Raw genomic sequence first — 25,606 nt, forward strand, 5'->3', positions numbered from 1 at the left:
AGAGTCTCAGAGGCTGCTTTCAGTCTAGACTTCACCACTTCTAACCACGGCCTCCCACCCTTTCACCCAGCAAGCCTTGGTCACCCAGCCCCTTTTCTGCCTCCAGCCAGAAAAATGGGTGCAAACAGGTCCCCAACAACCTTAGGAGGGAGGAGCTTCCTCGGTTGGATCCAAATCCCAGCGGCAGAGAGGGGGACCGGGAGGGAGAAGTGCAAGCTAAGCAGTCCAGTGGGCAGGGATGCGCTTGGGGTGGGGGCGCGTCCGCCCCTCCTCGAGGCGGGAGACCCTGGCCCTGCGCCCCAGAGTTAAAGGTCGGGAAGAACTTGCTCAGCTTTCCGGCCCGAGCGAAGCACGACCAACCCGGGAGCTTCGGGGGTGCGGGCACGAAAGGGTGCGGAGCGGTATACATCGCTCTCGGTCCACAGTGGGAGCTCCGCGAGGGAAGGAGGGGGCCGAGCGCGGGCCAGTGTGAGCGCGAGGAGTGTGCGCACGCCGAGCAGAGCTCTGCCCTCGCCTCGCACCCTGCCCTGGGCACCCGGAGAGCCTGGAACCGTGATCAGGCTTAAAGTATGGCATGTTGCAAAGATGGTTTCTGCCAAGAAGGTACCCGCGATCGCGACGTCCTTCGGAGTCAGTTTCGCCCTCCTGCACATCCTGTGCCTGGAGGCTTGGTGAGTTCCCGGGGGTCCTGGGGGGCGAGGTGGAAGGTGGCGATGTGGCCTGCTCCCGGACCTCTCCGGCCGGCTGCCCCTCGCAGGGCAAACCGGACCCTCCTCCTGCCTCCGCTGCAAAGTCTGGAGCCAGAGCCAGGCTTTTCTGTGACTGCGTAGACGCGGAGAGCCGGAGGGCCACCGGGTGCAAAGGAAGAGTGGGGGTGCTGAGGTTCCTGTGCGCGCGGTGCGTCTTCCTGACCCTCTCTCTCCATGATCCGTCAGCGTTGCCTGCTTTAGCTTGGGGCGAGCGACTCTTTCCATGGGAGATAAACCTGTTACCCACCTGTTCTGTGGTTCTTAAAATAACCCCCTCCGCCCCCGTTTTTTATTTTTATTATTTTATTTTTATGTTTGCATCCGCAGTGTAAACGAATCCCCAGAACAGAACCCAAAGGAGGAGAAATTGTGCCCGGAAAATTTTACCCGCATCCTGGACAGTTTACTGGATGGTTACGACAACAGGCTGCGTCCTGGATTTGGGGGTATGAACGATTTCAAACGCTCAAGTGTGCCCTGTCTGTCCCTCTCTCGGTCTGCCTGTCTGTCTGTCTGTCTGTGGGGACTATCATTAGGTATGCCTCGCGTGTAACATGGCAACATCAATCTATTTCTCTTCCTCTCCATCCCACCCTGCCCCCTTACACCTCTCCCTCCCTCTCCTCTCTTGAGAAGACCTCTGACGGGGAGGCCGCCCCCAAACACACGGAAGCTTTCCCACGCCCCTGCCCCCTCGGAAGCTTTGCTTCTCCCCCACACTAATTACCTCACGGTACATGACTGCTGGGAGGGGGAGGTTGGAGGGGAAAAGTAAAAAATGGGAACTTGGGGCTCAGCTGCCCCGCTGCCTTGTGCCCTGAGCGTGGGGTTCCCCTGGACCTGGCCATTTGTCTCAGAGCAGGTTGCATTCCAAACAGCTGATCCCATGCCCCTTGTATTCCCACGTGGTGTCAGTCCCCCTGCCAAAACCTCGGCCTTGTTCTACCTAGGACAGGAATCTGGGGCAGGAGGCTGCCTGCTCTGCTGGAGAACCTGGTCCTTTTCTCTTCTACAGTGGGATGCATTTTTTATTCCTTTGGGGAGGGGCCATTTGCTTCTCTCCTAAGACTTTGCAGTCAGAGGTGTTTCCGTTTTATTTCTTCAATAAATATTTATAAAAGGTCGAATAGAGGTGCATCCATAACAATACTGTTGCTCTCCTTCATATTTACAATTCCCTTCGCTTACGTAATAAGGATCTATGTGGCAGGCACTGTGCTAGGTACAAGGTTCACAGAAATCTCAAGGTAACAATTCTTAACTTCAAACTCCCTCTCAGACCAGTTCTGAGAAGACTTCGGACTTCATCAGAAGTGTAGGCCCAGGTCTTCTGACCAACAAGTCCCTGTTTTTTTTCCATCACACTGCGCTTGATACTTCTCAGGAAATGAGTTGAAGATACAGACTTTTCCTTAAGGGAGCTTACATTCTAGTAGTAGCAGTAATAACAATAATGACAACTAATATTGTAGGTATTTATTTAAACTTTCACATATATTTCATAGGCATTACTGTTCAACCCTCACAACAACTGTGAGCGAAAGCTATTACTATTCCCATTTTACAGATGAAGAAATTGAGGCTTGGGAGTTCAGTAGGTGGTCCAAGTTTACATTTAGCAAGTGGCAAATGTGAACCCAGTTCAGGTTGTGTATTTAAAAGACAAACCCATGCAGCTTGGGAGGATATCACATGCTGTGTAACGAGGATCACATAATATGTATTAGCAGCTTGGAGGAATTTCAGCTTCCTGTGGAGGATGTGTAGGAGATAAGATGATGGGGAAATGGAGAGAGTAACAGGGAGCAGAACATTCCTGTGAAAGAGTACAGAATTAGATGTGGTATAGAAGGAGTGTGGTCCCAGGTTACAAAGACCTGTTGGAGAGAAAAAAAAATAGAATTGGATAAAGTAGAACTGGATGAATCTTTGGAGTCCTATTGTTCTTCTTGCTTGACAAAGACATTTATACAGGAACGCAGCATATTAATAATGATAGAGTGGAGTAGGGTCAGGTCTTCTGATCCAAACCACTCTTTTCTGGATTTCATGAGAAGGTTATGGGGAGCCATTGAGGCTATTCATTCAACCTTTATGTGTTGACAGTGGTAAATATGAATGAGGAGGATGAAAGATTCTCCTGGTCCTTTTCACATTGCTTCTCCAGGGGTAGGCTGCTCAGCACTGCGATGGCCTTTAAGCAAATCTGAAAAGAGGCTTTCTTACCAAAGCGAATCATTTGTCAGTGCACAGTCTTTCATAAGTGACTGGGGAATTAACACTTTAGATCCAAAATAATTTTGTGGGGAATGTTTCAGGTAATGTGATAGCATTTAAATCTATATGATACCAATAAAAGAGGACTTGTCTGCTCATAAAGGTTTTAAATTTGACGTTTCAAGTAAAGGGGAGAAAAAGCAGGAGTATTAAATCACATGTTGCTTAAATATTCATTAAAGAATAGATGTACCTGAACATAAATTAACATGAAAATTTGTAATTGAAACTACGGTTTTATTATTAGATGTTGAGAGCTAAAATAATATTTGCCCAGTTGGTTATGATACAAGTTCTAATTGAAAAGGAAGAAGGGATCCACTGTAGATAGGTCCTTTTTACCAACTACCCTCTCCCATAATATTATACGGACAATAACATGAGTGAAAATCAGTCTACGTAGGCCATTGCTGGGTTTTGGTTAGCTGCAGTGCTGCTGAAATATCTCAGAGGCATTATTAGTCATCTTACTTGTCACTGCCAAGTCATCTGCTTTACCCACCTGGAAGTACTTTTTATAGTTTTATGGGAAGGGGTGGAATTCACCTTACTTCAAGTGTTAGCAGTTGATTAATCAGTAAAAATTTACTCTAGCACAATTTTTTTGGCTCTGCTTATAAATATTTGTGGTAAATGTGATTCATTTTTTAGAAGTGGGTCATTCTCTGTAAATGCGTAGTATGCCAAATGTGACAAAGGAATAGTAATTCTCACCTGCAGAAAATGTGTAACCTGTTTACAGGATGTTGTAAATGAAATAGAATTCACTGAAAATAATAGACTTCTTGGAAGCCACAAGTGTGATCCCTTCTTTGACATTTTATACTTTGTGGAAAGTTTGGCATTTTAAAAATAAAATGAAAACAATTCAGGCTTTGGCCGGTATGCTATAAATGTGGATCCACATCCTGGTTCCTTTAATCCTACCTTTGCTCTTTGTGGAGCATTGACTTTATATCTGTTTATACAACTTAGCTGTGTTCCATTTCAAGTAAAGCTAAAAGCAAAGATCTGAATTGAAATCGGATGGTTTGTGATTGCTCAGTAGGCCAGGCAAGGGTTGAAATAGATTTAGAAACTAAATTACATATTTTTAACTCAGCAGCACAGCTTGCAATGGGGGAACTAAAAGGAACTGAAATAGTTCTCTTCTTTTCATCCCTCCAGGATCTCCTCTCCCTGGTTTCCCACATTCTCCAATTGGAGAAGAAAAGGGGGAAAGGTGAGAAGAGAAGGAAGGAGGCATGGTGTGAAAAGCTAGATTAGGACTTCTGATGGGGTGAAGTTTTTTCAATCTCTGACAAATCAGTCTGCTAGCATCCCGAAGTAGCTTCTACCTGCTTAGAAGTGGCATCCAAGCAAACCCTTCCACAGAGGAGCTAGATAAGCATCCCCCTGTGCCATTATCCACTTTCAACACTGTTGTAAGTCTTCTGACAGATGCATAGCTAGGGTCCTGACCATCAGGAGATAGTTCAGGAAGCCAGCCCTTAGCCATTTCCCACTTATGGAAGGCTTACACAAATTTTTCTTCATCTCAGCCTTTTGGTGTACATGATTTGAAATAATAAATGCTTATCCTATATAATAAAAGGCTAATATGCAAATAGACAGAAAGGTGGAACGACCAGTAGCTATGACGCGCACTGACCACAAGGGGGCAGATGCTCAACGCAGAAGCTGCCGCCTGGTGGTCAGTGCGCTCCCACAGGGGGATCGTCGCTCAGCCAGAAGCAGGGCTCACAACTGGGCCTAAGCCAGCAGGCGGACATCCCCTGAGGGGTCCCAGTGCTGCTGCAGAGGCAGGAGAGGCTCCCGCAACATCTGCCATGCTCAGCAGGAGAGGCTCCCGCGACATCCGCTAAGCCAGAAGGCAGACATCCCCTGAGGGGTCCCGGATGGCGAGAGGGTGCAGGCCGGGCTGAGGGACTCCCCCCCCCCCCAGTGCACAATTTTCATGCACCGGGCCTGATATAGTATAATTGCCTTAGAACATCTTTCTCAACCTCTCTGAAATAAGAGGGGAGCATTAGGGTCAGTTTTGCAAGGGTGCTCACTAGCATAATAGGATTTCACATTCATGGAGTCCTCTACAGTTTTGAAAACATTTTCATATAATAATATTAAATAAGATTATCACAATAACACAACAAAATAAACAGGACAGGCATCATTTCTGTTACAAAGGGGGCTGGAGAAAAGTTTCAATGAATTGCCCAAGAGCCCTTGAACTAGTAGAGGACAAGACCACAACCCACACCCCAGTCTTTAAAACCTTAATCAGGCTGCTGCTGTATTGCTTCTTCCATTTCTAAGTCTTTCTTAAATCCTTCTGTTTACCAAGAGTCAGATTTTCATTAACACTTCTTTTTGTTACTATCTAAGTAGGTCATTAAAATAAGCAAAACTACATTTCCCCCAAAGGAATGAAATGAAAACTTTCATTTTAAAGCTTTAATAACATTTTAAAATGAAAAAGCCAACATGGCAAAGTGTATATATACACTTAGGTATATTTTGAATAATTTTCCACATAAATGAAAATGGCCTTACAATGTTTTCAAAGAATCTATATCCCAACTTAAAAATTAAATATATTTTTGTTTATATTCAATTAGCTAGCTTTATTAATTTTCTGTCAACAGAAAAATATTTTTAAAAAATATATAGATGAAAAGAACTCTTCATATCCACAAAGCAGCAGAAAAGTACAGCTTCATTCTCTTCTGATTTGCCATATTCATTCATTCATTCATCCATCCATTCATTCATTCATTCAACCAGTAGATATTTAGAGACTACTATGTTTCAGGAGTAATGTTAGGATGTGAAGATATAATTTTGAATCAGACACAAGCCCTGGTGAAATTAATAGCTAAGTGGTGTAGAGGGATGAAAATAACAGAGAAAAAAACAACAACAAAAATAATGATGATGCTATAGGACAATTCAATAGCAAGCTAAGAATAGAGGATAAATAGGGTGAGGGACCTATTTTGGATACGGTGGTCAGGGAAGTCTTTTAAGCTGAGACCCAAGGGTGCCAGACTTGGAAAGGGTGAGCAAAGGTTGTTTTCATGCAGAAAAGCAACCAAACAAAAAAACAACAACAGAAAATGCGAAAGATCCCAAGGATTCTATGAAATTAGTGTGATTTAGATAGTGAAAGGAATTCAGTGTGCTTTAGCCAGAAAGCAGGAGGAAGAATCTCACAGGACTAGCTTGGAGTGGTATGCTACAGCCATATCAGGCAAGACCTTAAGTATCCTCTTGAAGGAGCTTAGATTATTCTTTTAGTGAACTTGGAAGCCATTGGAGTTTTTGGTTAATATTGAAGGTAATAACATCCCATGACTTAGATTGTAATGTGACATCTCTGGCTACAGAATAAAGGCTTAGATGAAGAAATGGGACAACATTGGAAGCAGGGTGACAAATGAAGCTCTTTTTTTAGTTCTCTCCATTAAGTTAATGGTGGCTTAGAATAAGATAGTAGGTGTAGTAAAAAAGGGTATAAGTGGATAAAAGTGAGGTATATTTTGGAAGTATAATTCAACAAAGAATGGATCTGGATTGCAAATGAGTGTTTAAAAAAAAAAAGAGAGAGAGAAATCAAAATAACTCCTAGAATTTTATTTTGAGAAATTGGGCAAAGAATGGTGTTATTTAAACTGGGAAGGACTGGGGGAGAAACAATAAGTGTGGGGGTAAAATCAAGAGTTGATATTTGTACATGTTAAATTTAGGTTACATATGTAACATCCTGGTGGTTGTACTTGTCTGGATATCAGAGAAGGGTTTTGTCTGGAAATACATGCGAGTCATCAGCGTATAATGCTGTAAGAATAGATATCTCGGTGAGAACATAGAAAACAGCAGAAAAAGAGCCCAGGACCAAGCCTTGAGGAACATTAACAATTGAGGAAATGTAGAAAATGTATGTAGAGTTACCAAAGGAGATCAAAAAAGAGTAGAAGATGATAAAGGCACTAGAAGTGTATGAAGTTATATAATTCAAGGGAATCGAATATATTAAGAAGGAGGGATGATACACCTCTCAAATTTCTCTAAGATATTAAGTAAACGTAGGCCTGGATACATGGAGACATTTTATTTTATTAACTTTTCATCAAATATTCATTAGTCTTATAATATGTGCCAGGCACTGTTCTAGGATGGCACTGGTGTGATACATTAGAGAGCGAAGGGGGTGCAATTTTCTGCCCTCATGAGCTGGAATTCTAGAAACTAAGCAACATAAATAAAATATAGAATATGTCAGGTTGGCAACTGCTTTAAGGTAATATAAAGCAAGTGAGGAGGTTGCAGGTTTAACTATAGTCGTTAGGGAATACTTAAATGAGAAGGTGACATTTGAACAATGATACGAAGTAGGTAAGGGCATAAAGCCACATTTGGGTGGAGTTTTTTGGTTAGAAGAAACTCTAGGTGCAAACACCGAAGGCGTGGAAGTCATTGTGGCTGCAGGAGTGAGAAGGGGCCAGTGTGACATAGGATGATGTTACATAAAGACTTGCAGGCTGGTAAGAACTTTTCTTTGAGTCTTGTCAGTGATTGGAGGGATTCCGGCAGGGGGAAAGACTCCAGGCTAATTTTATTTTACTATTATTTTTATTGATTGGTTTGAGAGAGAGAGGAAGGAAGAGAGAGAAAGAGAGAAACATCAATGTCATGTTCCACTTCTTTATGCATTCGTTGGTTGATTCTTGTATGTGCCCTGAGCGGGGATTAAACCCACCACCTTGGCATATAGAGATGATGCTCTACCTAAATGAGCTACCCAGCCAGGGCCCCCAGGAGAATTTTCTAAGGCTCACCTTGGTTGCTGGATTGAGAACAATCAGGGGTCAGGATCCAAGGCAAATGAAGAGAGGTTTTCACAATAAATTAGGCAAGAGATGATGGGCATTTTGACCAAGTTGGTGGCAGAGAAGTTTGTAAGGTTGTAAGGAATGGCTGGTTTCTGGTTGTATTTTAAAGTCTTAGTCTACTAATGTCAACTAGAATGTAGGATGTGAGAAAAAGGGAGGTATCAACTCTGACTCCAAAGTTTTTGAACTGAACATTTAGAAAAATGGAGTTGCCAAGACTGTGGCAGAAGCAAACTGAGGATGCAGATGAATAATTTGCATGTGGATATGTTAAGTTTGGGATTCCTATTAGATATTAAGTGGAGATGAGCCTGGAATGCAGGGATGATGGGTATGACAATATATATGGAATTTAAAGCCATAACACTAACGGGATTATAAAGGAGTTAAAGGGTGATAGAAAGGAGGTCCACATATTTGATCTCTGAAATCTACAATGTTAGGAGGTGGGAAAAGAGAAGGAATTTATGTCCCAGGAAGACCAAGAAGGAGTGGTCTTTGAGGTAGAAGGAAAACCGTGCAAAGAGAGTGTATATACTGGATGTAAGTTAAAATTCTTTTTTCAAAGAGGAGGCAGAATTGATCGATTATATCTAATCCTCTTGATAGATTAAGAAAGACAACATAGAATTGACCACTAGATTTAGCAATATTTATAACTTTAGTAATTTGGACAAGCTCAGCTTTGGTGATGTGATGGGTATGCAATTCTGGATGGGTTCAAGAGAATGGGAGGTTTTTCTTTGGGCATTTGTACAGGGGAGCAGAAAAACTGGATTGTAAATGGAAGGAGAAATAGAATCAAAAGAGCCTTTTTAAAAATGGGAGAAATAAGATTATTTGTTTAAGTTTGTGGGAATAGTTACTATCAATAGGGAAAAATGAATAATACTGACAAAAAGAATTTTAATGGATCCTGAGCATGAAAACCAAATTACAATTGATGATGGCGTGAATAGAAAGGGAAGAATTAGAGGCAATGAATATAGTTTTTTATTTGGGGTTTGTTATTCCCAGGAGCTTACAAGTGAAAGCGAAGAGGGCAAGTTGCCTTTTTATTAAGATTAGAAATATTGTATTATGTTTGTGTACTACTGGAATAATCTGTTCAAGGATAATTTAATATTAGATTGGATGGAAGGGATAACTGAAAGAATGATGCCCTTGAGAAGACAAGAGACTATAGAACCCAGAACATAATTTACATTCTTATGATCTCAGTATAACAAAAGAAGATATATGGTGCTATTATATATTTGCTTTTTTTTTTTAAGGGAAAGGATATGCAAACTGCTTTTGTTTCCTGAAATAGGCATTGTAAAATCTAAATATAGGTTATTAGTAACTTGGTGGGTGTTTAGATAATACTTCACTTGGTTGTTAGTTTTCTTTTAGATGAAAAGAAAATACATAATTTTACATTTGTTTATCATTCTCTAGGCCTTTTTAATGTATTTATTTTAAAAAGACTTTAGTGCACAGAATTGGATTTTGATGACTAATCATCAGTTCATGACAGATTCTCATTATTGGTCACACATAGCCTTTTTTTTTATTCACCCATCCATCTATTCATTCATTTACCATTATATAATAAACATACCAGTTAAATCATCAAACTGCACAACCTTGGAATCAACTTTTATTCTGGTATGTGGTTTCCCTCATCCTATCTTCCTGTCTTCTCCACCCAAAGTAATCACCATCCTGAGTCCTTTCAAAAATTATTCATAGCTTTTCTTTGAATATTGTTTTAGCTCAACTTTAGTTTTTAATAAATTAAATTTCAAAAATGTAATTGTTTTGAACATGATATATAATCCTTTGATGCTTTTTTCAGTTATACTGCCATAGATCAATCGATCATTTTGACTGCTGTGTGATATTCCCATTGCAAAGGACCTAGTTTATTCATCTGCTCTGTTGGCAAGAGGCATTTTGCTTGTTTCCAAGATTGTATTGCTGTGAATGTTCTGGCCTAAATTTCCTGCTTTAAATGTACAAAAATTTGGGGTTTTTTTTTTTTTGCATATATATTCAGGAATGGATTTTTGTGGATCTTAGTATAAGTGGGAGTTCAACTTGATGAGATAATGCCAAACTGTTTTCTGTGATAGTTTTACAAATGTAAACTCCCATTTACAGTGAATATGAGATTCAGGATCCACAAATCCTTCAGCTCTCCACATATATAAATTTATGTAAAATCTCCATAGAATCCTTGAAATGGTATTTTGTTTTGAAATGATTTCAACTTTTTTTATTTTTAATGTGGTTGAACAGCTTTTCAAATCTTTTTTGCCTACAATAGTTCTCCATCTGTGAATTGCATTTCATCTTTGCCCATATCTTACTGTTCTTTAAAAATGTTTTTCATATTTATTTAATTTCTTTATTTAAAAAGTTGACCTGTACTGTTAGAAGGATCACAGGGATATAGGCAACACTAACCTTTAATGTTACCTCAGTAAAATTCTATAGTTTTCTGCTTTTTCTATGATATCAACTGATATCTTTTGCTTGTTTAATATGCAGGAAGGCTAGTATTTCTGTTTTCTAAATGATGAGCAAAATTAGAGATTGTAAAGAAATATTTCACTCAAGATTCCTTATTGTTGTTGCTGTACTTCTTAAATACTTTTAAGTTTCTTGTTTTTTGGAGATGCATCAATAGTGTTTAGTAAGAGAAACCTTGATGCATAGGTGTGGATGGCTGAAAAACCAGAAATGTCTCCTCCAGTGCATACATGGGGAGGCCATGTGGAGAACAAATATTGACTAGTTTCAACAGCACCAAAAGGCTAGGTCTTTCTCCTGGCGTGACAGCAAATTGGACACTGTTATTGGAAGAGAAACTAAATAGTGATATCCTTTGGCCAGGTCTACATAGCTAACATAATTAACACTGGAAAATCATCTGATAACATTGTTAATTGCCTTCCTACCTTCCAAGCAAGTTAGATCCATTAATAATACCAGAGTATTTCCCTGAATTTGATATTGTAGCTTTGGCTCTTTCAAAGACTGCTCAAAGTCACTTTATTTGCCTTACAGACTACTCACCATATTTTGGGATTAAAAAACATTTCCTAAAGAAGTAGAATTTTTAAAATAGAACATATCTTTGATGTTATACAAATGCATATAAAATTACGAGAAGTCCTACCAAGCCAAAATTATCTGGTTTTTATGTCATTATGCTCTTAGTAAGGTTGATTTGAGCATCCTAAACAGTACTGTTAGCGGAAGCGTCTCTAAGAATCATTCTTAATTGCATAGCTACCATTATTCCCTGAGAACTGATTTATTGGAAACCTATTACATCTAAGGCCTGGGATTAGTTCTGGGAGTGGAAACAAATATAAATAAGATGCAGTTCCTGTTTTTATCGGGAAATATTTTTAGCTTAACTGATGTAACAAATGAATCTCAGTAATTTTTCCTTTGGGGAAGTTTTTACGTCACTACTGGGATGGTATTAGGAACACAATCAAACACATAGTCACTCAGCATCTAGTATGTGCAAAGCACTAGGACAGTTGGGGACTTCAAGGAGGCTTAAGATTTTGTCTTTGCTGTTAATGGGAGAAAGAGAGACTCAAGCTGAGCAAAGGCATAGAAAGAGCTGCAGGAACACAGTTCAGAAGCTACTCAGAAATAAAACTGGAAATGTAGGCATGGCAGTTACATACTAGATATAAAATTATATAACATAATTAATTACTGATTAATTATTTAATGATGTAATTAGTGTAGTGAAGCTAAAACATACTATGGAGATCAATACAAGGGAGTTATAATTCTGACTCTGGCATAGAATATTTAATCTCCCTTAGCTCAGTTTCCATATCCATAAAATTCTCATGATAATATCATCTTTGGGGGTTGGCGAGAAGATTAAATGAAATAGCATATGGGAAGAGCCTTGTCTCTTGCCTTATACATAGTAAGCCTTCAATTCATAGAATTATTATATATCTTTTATTGTCCTTTGGAGAAAACCCATTCACTGTGAGCAGTTCCACACATAACATGCCCCACTCCCCATCCTCTTGGTTATATCTCTAGTCCAGGGCACGATCATTCCTCAGCAGAACTAGGATGACAGCCTCTTATAAGGCTCTCATACTCTTGCCTCCCTAAACTTTGTTGTCCATATAACTGCCTGAGTGATTTTGTAAAAGATACAATTGAGATCATAAAATTTCCTTACTTTGAATCCTTGATGATAAAAGGATACAAATCAAGCTTCTTATCACAACCTGTACCCAGAGACAGAGCTGGGCTACCTATGAGAGGGAGAACACTTGGGGAAAAACATGGGGAAAATGATGAACCTCTGTACTTATTTGCTCAGTCTGCCATAACAAAGTACCACAAACTGAGTAGCTTAAACAATAGCAAGTATTTTTTCACAGTTCTGGAGGCTCGATGTCCAAGATCAAGGTGTTAGCAGGGTTGGTTTCTTTTGAGTCCTCCACCTTTTGCTTATAGATAGCTATCTTGCCTCTGTGTCTTCACATGGTCTTTCTTTTGTGTGTTCCTGTGTTCTAGTCTCCTCGTTTTATAAGGATGCAAGTCACATTAGATTAGGGCCCATCCTACTGACCTTATTTTAATTGAATTCCCTAACTCCAAATATGGTCACATTCTGAGGTACTGGGGGTTAGGACTTTAATATAAATTTGGGAGGACCATAGTTTAGCCCACAACAACCTCTTTATGTGTCTCCCATCAGTCACTGCAATTTCTACAAGTATTTTCCGTGTAGTTTTAAGAACTGTTACTATAACATATATTATAAATATGTTGTTTAAAAGATGCCACTTTCAGAATATGGGCTCAGGGGTAGGTCTCTGTCCACTCACCCTGGTATTTGCTCTGTCTCTGTGGCTTTTATTTCTTCTCATTCTCTTCTTCACTTGCTTTGCTCCAGTTCCATTGGCCTTTTCCTAGTCCCTAAACACACTAAGGTATTTTCTGCCTCTGAGCTTTTCCCCTAGAGTTCTGTGTGCTTGGAATGCAATCATTTCAGCTCTTTCAATGGTTTATGCTGGAAGAGTGGCTAAGAAATCAAGAGTGGCCCTCCCAGTCTCTCACACAATTACCAGCCTCATTTGTTCCCCTTTTGAATGACAGTATTCTTCCACTGAATTTATTTCTTTATTTTACTCTGACTCCTCCAATAACATGTTCACTCCATGAGGCAGGGAACTCATTAGTCTCATGTAGCACAGTCAGCACCAGGGCCCAGCATGGGACCTGGCACACAGCAAATGCTCACTCAAAAAAAATGTTTATTGAATAAGCGTCTCAATGACACCTCCTTTACCCATCATATGTTTTTAGGACCTCACTCAATCTCAAAGATTTTGAATGCCAGATAAAGCAAATGCTGAGTTAATGTCAGAAATACCAAGGTTGAAATTCTGAATGCAAAACCATTTCAAGAATCAGTAAAAAGTGATATATTATGTAATCTTTGAAACTATCCATTAATATCATAGAATCATTATGCTTCAAGTAGAATTAGCATAAACCCACACACCTTGAAATAAATTTATAAGGAAAAATGTCATTGGCTTAATTCCTCCCTCTCCTATACTTCCCCCACTCCCATAGAATACCTACCCTGTACATATTTTCCAGGACCCATACTATCTAAAACAACAGATGCACACTGCCTGTAAACTGGAGTAAAATGAACATCATCACCTAGGAACCTGTTAGAATTGCAAATAGGCCCCGCCTTAGTCCCATTGAATCAGCAATCTGTGTTTTCACAAGGCTTCCAGGGGATTCTGATCCAGTAAAAGTTTGGGAACCACTGCCCTAAGTTGATCTTCAAAGTAACTTTTGATTTTTTTCAAGAATCTTGTCAAACAGTCTAGTTGTCCCAACATACTCAACTTGAATTGTTCTAAGTAACTTATCTCTCCTTGTGCAGACTTACAGTGCAAAACGGTGCTTTTAATACTTTAGTAATTGTCCTTAAGGAACTCCCACCCTTGAACCACTTTGAGTGAAATCTCCATCTTCTAAGGTTCAACACATGTTACCCGCTTCCTGGATACCTATCTCTTCCTGGAACAGTTTGGCTTTAATGAGTTATTACCACTATCTTTTTGTAGTTTCAAATTGCTCATTCAAATAACAATTCAACTAACTTCTCATACTTTCTCTGTTTTCCAAAGGTGTTATTTTAAAAAAATGAAAACTCATGACAGATCAGCTTGATCTATGCCTTTTCTCTGACTGTACTTCCAAAGGATGTATTTTTTTTAGGATACTTATTCAGGAAAGAATTTTCTCATTTTCCTTCAAACTATTTTTCTTTCTATGGCTCAGTCTTCATCCTAAACAGGAAGAAATATTCTGATTCATTTTTATGAGGATAACTTTAGACCTAGGGCATTAAGCTATACCAACTTCTCTTTGTCATTTTTGGAATAAATTTATTCACCCAACCAGTATCCAAGGGGAATAGTCTATTTTGATAACAGATGTTGTTTTTTCAGTATGGAGTACATAGCCCCAGGTCATAGAGTATTATAAATCATCTTTTAAGGAAATGACGTTCAAGAAGACAATTTTTATCTTTGTTAGTAATAAAAAGCTATATTATATATACTAATAACTACTATTGTTATTGAACACATTATGTTCTAGAGACAGGAACAAGTGATTTACATATGTTATTTCAGTTATTAAAACCTTTACCTCCGAGGATACATGGCTTGGGCAAAATCAAACAATTTAAAAGTGTTAGACTCAAATTTGAATTCCAGAATTCTTGGTTTTACACATCATGCTAAATCCAGATTGTGGCAATTTTCCTTTGTCTACAGTCTGTGTCAGCCCATTGTCAAGATGCCAAACACACCCATATACTAGTATTTGTTCCTGCACCAGTCTTCTTTAGGCCTAGGAAAGAATCTCAGGGTGGCCATTATCAGAAGCGAAGAGAAGCTACTACTTAATAAATACTTCTGTGAAAGACTCTCTGTGTTCATAGTCTCATATGAGCAGTTTCATTTGATCCCTATCAACAATCTTGCCTTATATGTATGGTTGCTGCTATGGAGGGGATAAGGAACTTGCCCAAGATCACACAGCTTTTAGGTAGCAGAGCATGAATAGGTCTGACTTACAGGAGAGCTTGTCTTTGATCCCAATTGCCAGTGGATGGTCTGCCTATCGTTACAGGTGACATGAATTATTTTTGTGCCTGTCATTTACCAGTATTCTTAACTCTCTGAAGGTACATTTCTTGCAACGTTTATGCTTTTTCTCCTCCTTTCCTTGTGGCTAAGTTCCCTCTTTTTAAAAGCTCACTTCTTTACTAAAAGGCCAATCAGATGATGGACTATAAAAAAAATTACAAAGACTAAAGCTTTTGTTCTCTGCACTGCCTGTCTTAACGGTGCCTGGGGGTGATATATCTTTGAAGAAACAAGTTTCTGGTAAGTAATTGGTATTTTTTGGTTTTGATTTGTTTTATTTGCCTGTAAGTAAACACTGCTTTCTGGTTTTGTTCTTCTTTTGTCTACATTTTTTTGTAGAGATGCATTATCTCACTGAAAACTTAAGATGTTTGTAAAAACAGGAGATATATCTATATTTACTCTTTGATTATCAAAGCCTACCTTGCCTGTAAAATTGGTAATTATTTCTTCACACTTATTTACTTCATACCCACTAGGTCCTGTTACAGAAGTAAAAACTGACATATATGTCACCAGCTTTGGACCTGTTTCTGATGTTGAAATGGTAGGTAGTTAGAAAATTTAATGTGCTTTTTGAGATTTGAAGAAAAGAAACAGGAAAGAGGGCAATTAATATGTATTTTGCTGTCAATCACACAAAGTTAGAGCTAGAAAGTCAAAGAACAGCCTAATTAGGCTCAGAAGTTTATAAGAAGTAAAACATTGAATTTGCATTTTAGCTCTAACATTGGAGTTTTTGGCTTGGAGTCATTCTCAACAAAGAAAATAACTTTCCTGTTACTGGTCTCCATGACACAACCTTGTATGTAGTATTTTTTTCCCTTAGAAAATTATTGAAGAGGAGAAAATTAGTGATTGCAATTAGTTTTGGTATGAAACTTTATATTGTAGTCCTAATTGCATTTAGTGTTCCATGTTGGCTCAATTGCTCATTCCCCATCCCTACTCACCCCTTCTCTCCCTTGCTTTCTCTCATGTTTAAAGAACTTAGAACACCAAGCACTGGTCAAGATGAATTCATCCATTCAATTGTGCTAATATTAAATATGTTTTGTTTCAAGGTCAAAAACTTTGACCACTTAACTTTTTTTTTTTGACTCTGGGCTCCTGGACTAATTTTAGCCAGTTAACTGCCACATGTCCAAAATGGAAACCATCTCCACATCCCACGATATTTTGAATTTAATTTAAAAAATCAATTTGCAATGAATAGTATAAAAATAAATATATTACTCACAATTTGGATGTTCTTGAACATTTTCAGTTGAAAATTCTCACGAAAAAAATGATTTTAAAGCATCTATAGATGCTTATGGCATACAAAGGGTTAATAAATTTTATGAGCATAAAATTTATTCATATATTTTAATTTGTCTTAAAGACAACCTGACAATTTTATGGTTCATTGTGCAATGATATTTGTTACACAGTCACTAATTTTGCTACCCGGTCTAAAGTAAAGTACAACTATAATTACCTGGTGCTGGCAGTTTTATTATATTTACTAGAGGCCCAATGCATGAAATTCATGCAAGGGGCTCGGCCCTCACAGCCCCAGCTTCATCCAGAAGGATGTTCGGAAAGTTGTTTGGCTGTCTGGTCTAATTAGCATATTATACTTTTATTATTACAGATTATTATTTTTAAAAAAATATTTTTATTGATTTTTTTAGAGAAAGAGAAGGGAGAAGGAGAGAGAGACTCATTGATGGAAGAGTGGAACATTGATAGGTTGCCTCCTTCACACCTCCTACTGGGGATGGAGCCCACAACCTGGGTATGTGCCCTGACTGGGAATTAACCCCCAACCCTTCAGGATAATGCCCAACCAAGTGAGCCACACCAGCCAGAGCTATAGTTATTATTTGTGAATGATTAATATGTATGGTAATTTATCTAATAAATGTATGGATACTAGTATAACATGCTTTAATTGTTGAGAATCTTTTTGTTCCATTGATTTAAGGAAATTTCTGCTGCTATTAATTTAGTTTTTATTTGGATAGTCTTTTATATGAGTGGGAAAGAGGCTAGAATTTAATTCATTTTTTGTATATTTATTTGTAATCATCTGTGATTTGAATATGTCACAGGAATACACAATGGATGTGTTCTTCAGACAGACATGGATTGACAAAAGACTAAAATATGATGGTCCCATTGAAATTTTGAGATTGAACAACATGATGGTAACAAAAGTATGGACTCCTGATACTTTCTTCAGGAATGGAAAGAAATCTGTCTCACATAATATGACAGCCCCAAATAAGCTTTTTAGAATTATGAGAAATGGCACTATTTTATACACAATGAGGTAATCATTTTTTTTCCTTATTCCCTTTTCATCTTTATTCTCCCTCATTCTTTCCCTTCCTGCCTGTCTGCCTCCCTTTCTTCCTTCTTTCTTTCTGTTCTTTTAGGATTCTATAATTTTATTTTTAGAGAAAAAATTGATTCTAATTATATTTTCCCATCATAGACTCACCATAAGTGCGGAGTGTCCCATGAGATTGGTGGATTTCCCCATGGATGGTCATGCATGCCCTTTGAAATTTGGGAGTTGTAAGTTATAATAAAAATGTTGTTAGAGTTAATCGTTATCTCATGTAAGCTGATAGCTATATATTTGCATAGTTTTACATAATCCTATATTTACATTTTTGTCCATGACAACAACTGTACAAAATTTGACTTTTAGGAGACTTGTTTGTTATCTAATATATTTAGGTAAAGAAGTCAAAACAATCATCTTTCCCCGAAAAACCAAAACCTTATTTCTGCAGATATCCTAGGTAGACTGACTGTGTCATATATAATAGATTAATGGTCAGTGTGAAATTTAGGGCCTCTGAACTCCTTATGTTGGTGGTGTAACATAACAAGTTATAAATGATTTTGTTTGTTTTGTTTTGTTCTGTTACAAGCAGAGTCCTTTATGGCAGACTTGAAAGAAAAAGGCCAAAAATGGGTCAGGGCTTTTTGACATGACATAGGTTAGAATAATATAAGCAGCATTGTTAGTTTCAAAGTGGCTGAAGCATGACAAAAAGCATAGCAGGAGGTCAGTAATATAGTGCCTTTGGAGGGTTTAACAAAGGGATGTGGCATTCTTTGACTAACATTTCACAATTTCACTTTAGCTTTTCTATGGAGAATGGATTGTAGAGAGGCCAGAGAGTAAAAGCAGAGAAGATTTGGAGGCTGTTGTTTTAGTATAATCAAAGATTGAGATGGCTTAGAATCAGATGGTACTAGAGGAAAAGGTGTGAGATAGATGGATTTGGGATATATTGTGGAAGTGAAAGCAAGAGGAAGAATAGGAAAGAATATAGGATTCTTTCCCCCTAAGTTCCTGTCTCTGAAATGGTAGCAAAATTTGATTGCCTCTTCTAACGTCTGCCTCGAATATTTGATTTAATCAGAATTTGCCAAAAATAGATGCTGGTTTTTACTATTGCTTCAGATTCTCAGTCGCACTGATTGTGAAACTTGCCTGCTGTATCATTGCTCATTGCTTAACTTAATGAGAATCAGCAGTCACCATTCTTTTTATAACCTCTGGTAAGCACAATAGTCAGTGGGTGAACTTGAAGCTAAAGAGACTCGCTTGCTCCCTGCCCAGTGACTCAATGAGAGAAGATAAAAACAGAAAAATACTTAGACAGATGAGGTGATCTAACTGGGGCCAGAATTAAAATTCATTTGAGCTGTGATAATTTATATTTCACCCAGATAGTTCTTATCTAGGGTTTTATCTTTCCCACCCAATTCCACCACCCTACTCCCCCATCCCCCTCCTGTTCTCATAGAGAGTACTCTACAGAGTGACTTGAACCTAGTTGGTAATCAATAAAGGCATGCGCAAAATAAAGAAATTACTCCTTGGAAGTTGATTTTTTCAGATTTGGAATTAAAAAGAGAGATACAGCTTTTGATTACCTTCACCCATTTCATGCAAACCCCCCCCCCCACACACACACACCTTCAACCTGGCCTCAAATATTAAATCATTAAGAAAAAGATTAGTCTAGCAAGATAGGCTAGCCCAGAGAAGGCTACCTGATTTAAAATATCAGGGGCAGGAACATAGTATTTGGATACACTCCAGGAGATCAATGTTGAGACATGACTATATACCGCTAAATGACAGCACAAGCCTCATAGTTTGTTTTGCAAAGTCAATTTTAAAGATAGTTTCCCTAGGTATCAACTCCTTTTGTAGAATTAAACAATCCCACCGAGGACCTACTGTGCTCTAGCCATTTTAGGAAGGTTTGTGGAGGGAAGTACACAATTTATCTTGGTTCTTTTGAACTTACTTGTGTGTGTGTGCCAGGCTATCTGTTCTGGGCAGACTGGTAAGCAAGCAGCTGGTCTCCATTTACATTGAACATCGAATAATAGAAAATGGGCTTAAATTGCTGCTGGGAGGGATTTGTTGAAGATGGAAGGGAAAATGTCCTGATTGTAAGAGTTTAAAGGTAGTGGAACTGGTTGTGTAATTATATTCCCTGAAGAGCTTTACAAACCGCATAGCCAGACAGCATGGGTATTGCCCAAAGGCAGAGTCTGGAATAGGTGCCTCCTGGAGAGCTCTCCCAACAGTAGGGTTTATTTTGTCTTTGTTGTATTATTACAGGCAGCCTTTCATACGTATCTAATTGGCAGAGTTGGATTAGGACAGAGGAGTTAATATTGGTCAAGCACTGGAAGTGAATTGGAATGGAAAGAAGTAGCAATTTGACTGCTTTTTGGGGGGTTTATTATTTCTGCTTTTCAACTGCTTATTAGTAGGGAAACATATCCAAGTGCACTGATGCAGATATAGCATTATAGTTGCTTTAGTTTTAGTCTCTCCTCCTTCAGTTTCTTTGGCATAAAATAAATATGCAAAAGCTGTTTATTTAATATCTACAGTGTTCTAAATCTTAAACATGTTTAAGTAAGCCATAATGACTATTGTTTTCATTTATTCCATCTTTCTTGAACAAGTGTTTACCATCAATCAGTGCTGAGGAGAAAGGAGTACGGACTCTAATCACATTCTGTGCTCTTATTCAGATGCTTACCCGAAGAGTGAGATGATTTATACCTGGACAAAAGGTCCCGAGAAATCAGTAGAAGTCCCAAAGGAATCTTCCAGCTTAGTTCAATATGACTTGATTGGGCAAACCGTATCAAGTGAAACCATCAAATCCATTACGGGTGAGATGTTTAATGATTTAAGTTAATAGCAATTGAGTTTTGTCCTAGCTTTTTAATGGAAATATCTAGTGTTTTGTTTGTTGTTTTTTTTTGGGGGGGACAACAAAAATATTCTAGGAATAGAGTTGATGCATAAATCATAGTTCAGAGTTTTTAAATTTATATTTATAATTTTAGTTTAAAATAAATTCTGAGTTATTGAGATGTGAGTTGGTTTTCTTATTCAGAAACAAAATTCAGTAATCAATTATATTAACATTATTTTCAACAGAATTTTGAGATAGGAAACCTGACCACTGATTTTTGGACACTGGTTTTTCCTGTTTTATTGATGCTTTCCCAAAATCTTTTTTATCATGCCCAATTTTGTGGTGCTGCTTTCCTTCTCTTTACCAATGTAAAAGCAAAATATAAAGCGTAGTTACAAAATACATTGAGGGTATATGTTAAAGCTGTCACATGGATAGATGGATGATTATTATTGGTGATTCTTGGTCTGTATTTGCTTTTAAAATGTGAATGGAAAGAATCATAGGATTTAGTCTTTATATTTAATGGGAAAAACTGCCTGATTATTGCTTGTTCTAAAACTAGTGCCAGGAAAAGGTATTTTTGAAAACATTTATTTTATAGCCTGCAAGTGGAATTGAAAACAAGTGAGATTTGAGGATTATGAATCATCGGTTTCACAGTTTGAGAATGAGGCTACTGACTCCTAAATCTCTCTTAATATGTTCCTTTTAGATGTAACATTAAAAATTTATCAACTCAAGAAATCTTATGGTTTGTTTTCCTTATTAGCTTTTTAGAGTTTTGTCTAAATGTCAATAAAATATTCCTGGACTTGGGAATGTTATGTATGGCTCTATGTTATCTATGTCTCTTTTTACATATATGTATACATATGTATAACATTGAGAATATAGCTCTTGGGAATGTTATATATGGCTCTGTGTTATCTATGTCTCTTTTTACATGTATAACATTGAGAAATACAGCTCTTTCCGAAAACTAGGGCAATAAGACAGCATACTAGTATGTATATATAAAATGTTTATCTGTGTATTTTAATTATTTTTAAATTTAAGGTTTAGGTGCATGTATTTTCATTTTCCAGTGATTTAAAGTTAGGTCTAAATTTTCTCTCAAAAGGTGATGGAAATGAAATCTAATTGCTTTCATAGTACTAGACCTTTAAAATAGAAAGCACTATAAGAATTTTTTTTAAAGTTATAGCTTACTTTCTTAAATTGCTTAATCACTGTGTAGAACAAAACTGCTTTTCTACGTAATGATATACAATGTCATTTTCCCCCCAGTTAGGAACTGCATATTTCTCCACGTTTGTTTGCTGTGCACAGCAGATCTTTTCTTTTCTTTTTTTGCCTAGAATGCTTTTTGTTAGTCTGAAATATGGTTTGGAAGCCATTGAATAGCTGCAGGACCAATAATACTTTTTTGTTATGTTTTATTTGTAGGTGAATATGTTGTTATGACGGTATACTTCCATCTCAGACGGAAGATGGGTTATTTTATGATTCAGACGTACATTCCATGTATTATGACAGTGATTCTTTCACAAGTTTCATTCTGGATAAATAAGGAATCCGTTCCAGCGAGGACTGTATTTGGTAATTGAAATTCATTTCTTGTGTATTTTTATTCATATTATATTTGCTTATGATTTCATGGGAATAGCTTTTAGATATAATTTCTAAGAAAATATTAAACAGTAATATATCAGACTGTGCTGAGTAAAGAATCATATAAGCTTTCATTTCTTATCTAGCCAATACAAAGTAATAAAGCTTGAGGGGATATAGGCAGTTCATCCCTTTCTTTGGGGTCCATCAGTTTTTCCTTATTGAGAGCAGGCAAGTGAAGAGTGTGAATCTGGATATAGTTTCACTTTTGGTGGTATTCTTGGGCTCCTAGCCTAATGCTATGTAATTGAATTAAAATTATATATAGGTGTTAAAATGAAATGCACTGGGAGCTTAAAATAAAACAAAAGGCATGCCTGAATGAATATGAAAGTCTAGAATCATTTGCCTTTTAATGAAGAGGAACAAAATGCAAATGGTTTAAATGCATTGAGTTGGAAGGTATTATATGCTTAGCTTATTAGCTCATTGTTATCGATCTACATTTTTTTAAAACACAACATATTTGTTTTTAAGGTAGCTTTTATATATTATATTCTAAACTATATGAAGTCCAGAACATCGCAGTTTTAAATTTTATAGCTGTTAAATAAATCTTTTATATATCAGCCATGCTTTTAAATAAAATTAGTTATGATATTTACCTGATTGAATATATTTCTTCATTATTTTTCTGTTGGTTGTGAGTAGTGGAAGCTTCATTCAGTAGTGATATTAGAAGGAAAAAAAATCAGAATTTCTCTGGAATGGAGGAACAGTTCTCACAAGAGATACCAATCTCCCCCTGCCTTTTCTACTTGGTAGAGTCAAAGCCCTAGTGTAATAGCCTTTATCACTGAGAGCTGAAGGGATGCTGGTGAGATGGAGCTAGGGAGGTGTCTGGGAGCTTTTCACCCCACTTCCCCATCCTTGTAGAAAACAAATGATGAGGTGTCATAGTTTCTTCAGTGGACTTGACTGTGGGGGTTTTCCATAGGCACCCCCCACCCACCCACACACCTTTAATCTTAGAAAAGGCATTGAAATCTTACTGGGGAAACTCCCAGAAGGGTTGTTAGGGGCCAGGGCATAACCTTAGGAAGGCAGTGAGCATGTATAATAGCACAAAATACATAGAGTTGTGAGAATCCTACCAAATAATAGACAAATATGCAAATTGACTGTACCTTCACTATGCCCGCAATTGGCTAGGAGGCGCGGGGGGGCGGGACTCGGGGTGGCTAGGGTGGCTGATTGGACCGGTGGGACGCTGAGCTTGCGTCGCCAGCGGTGGCTCAAACTCAGCGTCTGCGCCACGGCTATGCTGCGGCATAGAAGGGGGAGCTCACGTCCCACCGCAGACCATCAAAAGCGGGGGAGTTGGGTGACTGTCCGCTCAGGCACCAGGCCTTTCAGAAGCCTCTGCCGCTTCTGAAAGGCCTGGTGCACCAGCGATCAAAAGCAAAAGCGTGGGAGGTGGGTGCCTGTCCGCTGAGCGGACAGGCACCCAGCTCCCCCCCTAAATGTGCATGATTCAATCATGCACTGGGCCTCTAGTTAAAGAATAACCACACATTGCAAGCGTTGAATACATTTTAACTATTAAAAATAGGTGTGGAGCATTATGCTAAGCGAAATAAGGCAGTCAGAGAAAGATAAATATCACATGATCTCACTCATTTATGGAATATAATGAACAACATAAACTGATGAACAAAAACAGATCCAGAGACAGAGAAGCATCGATCAGACAGTCAAACCTCAGAGGGAGGGAAGGAGAGGGTGGGGGTCAGGGGGAGAGATCAACCAAAGGACTTGTATGCATGCATATAAGCATAACCAATGGACACAGACACCATGGAGGTGAGGGCATGAGTGGTGTCTGTTTCCATTGGTTATGCTTATAACCAATGGACAATAGGAGGATAAGGACACATATGTAAGACCTTAATCTATACAGAAAAATAAGAAAAAAAAGTAAAAAAAATAGGTGTGGAAGAAAGAAAGCAACAAATCTAAGTTTTGGACTACAATAGTAGTCCAAACTGTAATCTGCCACTTATTTTCTCCACCCATAAAATTGTGACAATATATCTCTTCTTCACAGACTAATGAGAATTTAGATTTACATGCAATGCTCATTACATACAGGGTGTATGGAGCCCTTAGAACATCTTAGTTACTCTCTCCCATACTTCTCTTATGTAGGGGAGGTTAATTTTGTTCTGACTTGATTTCCTTGACTTTTAATTGTTTTTAAAGAAAACATCGTTCTATTGTGAATTTACAGGCACTCTGCTAAGTTATCTCATTTATTTCATTTAGTGCTCACACTAACCAGAGAGGCAGCTTGACCTGGTAGGAAGTATGTGAAGCTGATCACCGTATCAGTCCCTTAACTTATCCTAGTATAAATAATATTAATATTTCAGGAACTATCATCATTGAAAATAAAATCACTTGTGCACATATTATTTTCATTTTTTATTGTCCTAAAGAACTTCTAGAACAGAAAAGACGGACCCATTGTTGGTGCTTCTGATGAAGAGGTCATGGTGTCATAGGGCAGACTCTCTGGATCCAGAAGCCTAGGTTCTAACCCACGGTCTACCATGTATTAGCTGTGAACCTTCCATGAGTTACTTCTGCCTGTTTCCTCATGTGTCAAAACAGGATGAAATCCTGAGGGCTGCCATGTGGATTAAATGAGTTAATTTAGATAAAGCACTTGGAACAATGCCTACCTGACAGTAAATATTATTTGAGTATAATTTATTATTATGGCAACCATGCTGCCACCTACCTCATTTGAGAATCACTCCTTGATACTACAATGTGAATGTCCTCTGTATTTCATTGTTATTGTTTGATAGGTTTTGAACGCTTTCTTGGTTGGCTACAAACTGGTAGCCACTATTCTGTCCAGTATATCCCCAAGTAATAAAAACATTCAGTGCGGTGGGGAGTGATAGCATTGTTCACAGCTGCACCCACCCAACACTTCCTCTCCAGAGAAGATCCTGTAAGGAAATTAATTAACATACAGTAAAGATAATGGTAATTCTATTAATAATGATTATAAGATTTGCCATATACTGATGGGGACATCTTATTTCATCTTTATAATAACTCAGTGAGTAGGCTTTATTAATATTTATGAATAATAAAAATGACTCAGAGCAATGAAGAAACTTGTATGAAGTCACCTACTTAAAAGTGATGGACCCAAGACAATATCTCTCTAATTTTGGAAACTCTGCCATTTCTACTCTGACATTCTGCCTTTACAGTGGGTATGTGAAGCTGAGCACCAGATCAGTTGCTTAACTTCTCCTAGTAAAAATAATATTAATATTTCAGGAACTATCATGGGGACTTGTGGAAAATTCCAGAGCTGCTGAGTGGAGATTGTATGGATATGAGCTGAAAATACTTTGTGGGTAGCCTTTTCAATTTAATATGTGACATTTGCCTCTGTCTTGTGCTCATGTGCCAAGATATTTTTTGGTTTTGATTGACCAGCTAAATTATGCCCAACAAGTATGTCTTCAAAAACCTAAGATATGTCAAAATGGTAATAATTAGACTATTCAGGGAGGCTCTGGGATGGTATT

The 25,606-nt window shown here is 38.1% G+C and overlaps 1 protein-coding gene across 3 annotated transcripts in view; it reads left to right on the top strand.

The window, feature by feature from the left end:
• Positions 1-574: 574 nt before the first annotated feature.
• Positions 575-25,606, top strand: part of GABRA4 (gamma-aminobutyric acid type A receptor subunit alpha4) — a 67,307-nt gene continuing 42,275 nt past the window's right edge. Inside the window, exons 1-7 of one of the 3 annotated variants that reach the window (XM_054723790.1) lie at positions 575-603; positions 1,077-1,195; positions 15,621-15,688; positions 17,238-17,458; positions 17,624-17,706; positions 20,206-20,349; positions 21,828-21,980. In XM_054723790.1, the coding sequence (XP_054579765.1) occupies positions 575-603; positions 1,077-1,195; positions 15,621-15,688; positions 17,238-17,458; positions 17,624-17,706; positions 20,206-20,349; positions 21,828-21,980 (817 nt within the window). Of the gene's footprint in view, positions 672-1,076; positions 1,196-15,620; positions 15,689-17,237; positions 17,459-17,623; positions 17,707-20,205; positions 20,350-21,827; positions 21,981-25,606 lie in introns of all 3 variants that reach the window. The other 2 variants (XM_008140275.3, XM_054723795.1) reach the window with 2 other exon arrangements.

The sequence above is a fragment of the Eptesicus fuscus genome, chromosome 2 (assembly GCF_027574615.1).
Source record: "Eptesicus fuscus isolate TK198812 chromosome 2, DD_ASM_mEF_20220401, whole genome shotgun sequence".
NCBI classification, from domain to species: Eukaryota; Metazoa; Chordata; class Mammalia; order Chiroptera; family Vespertilionidae; genus Eptesicus; species Eptesicus fuscus.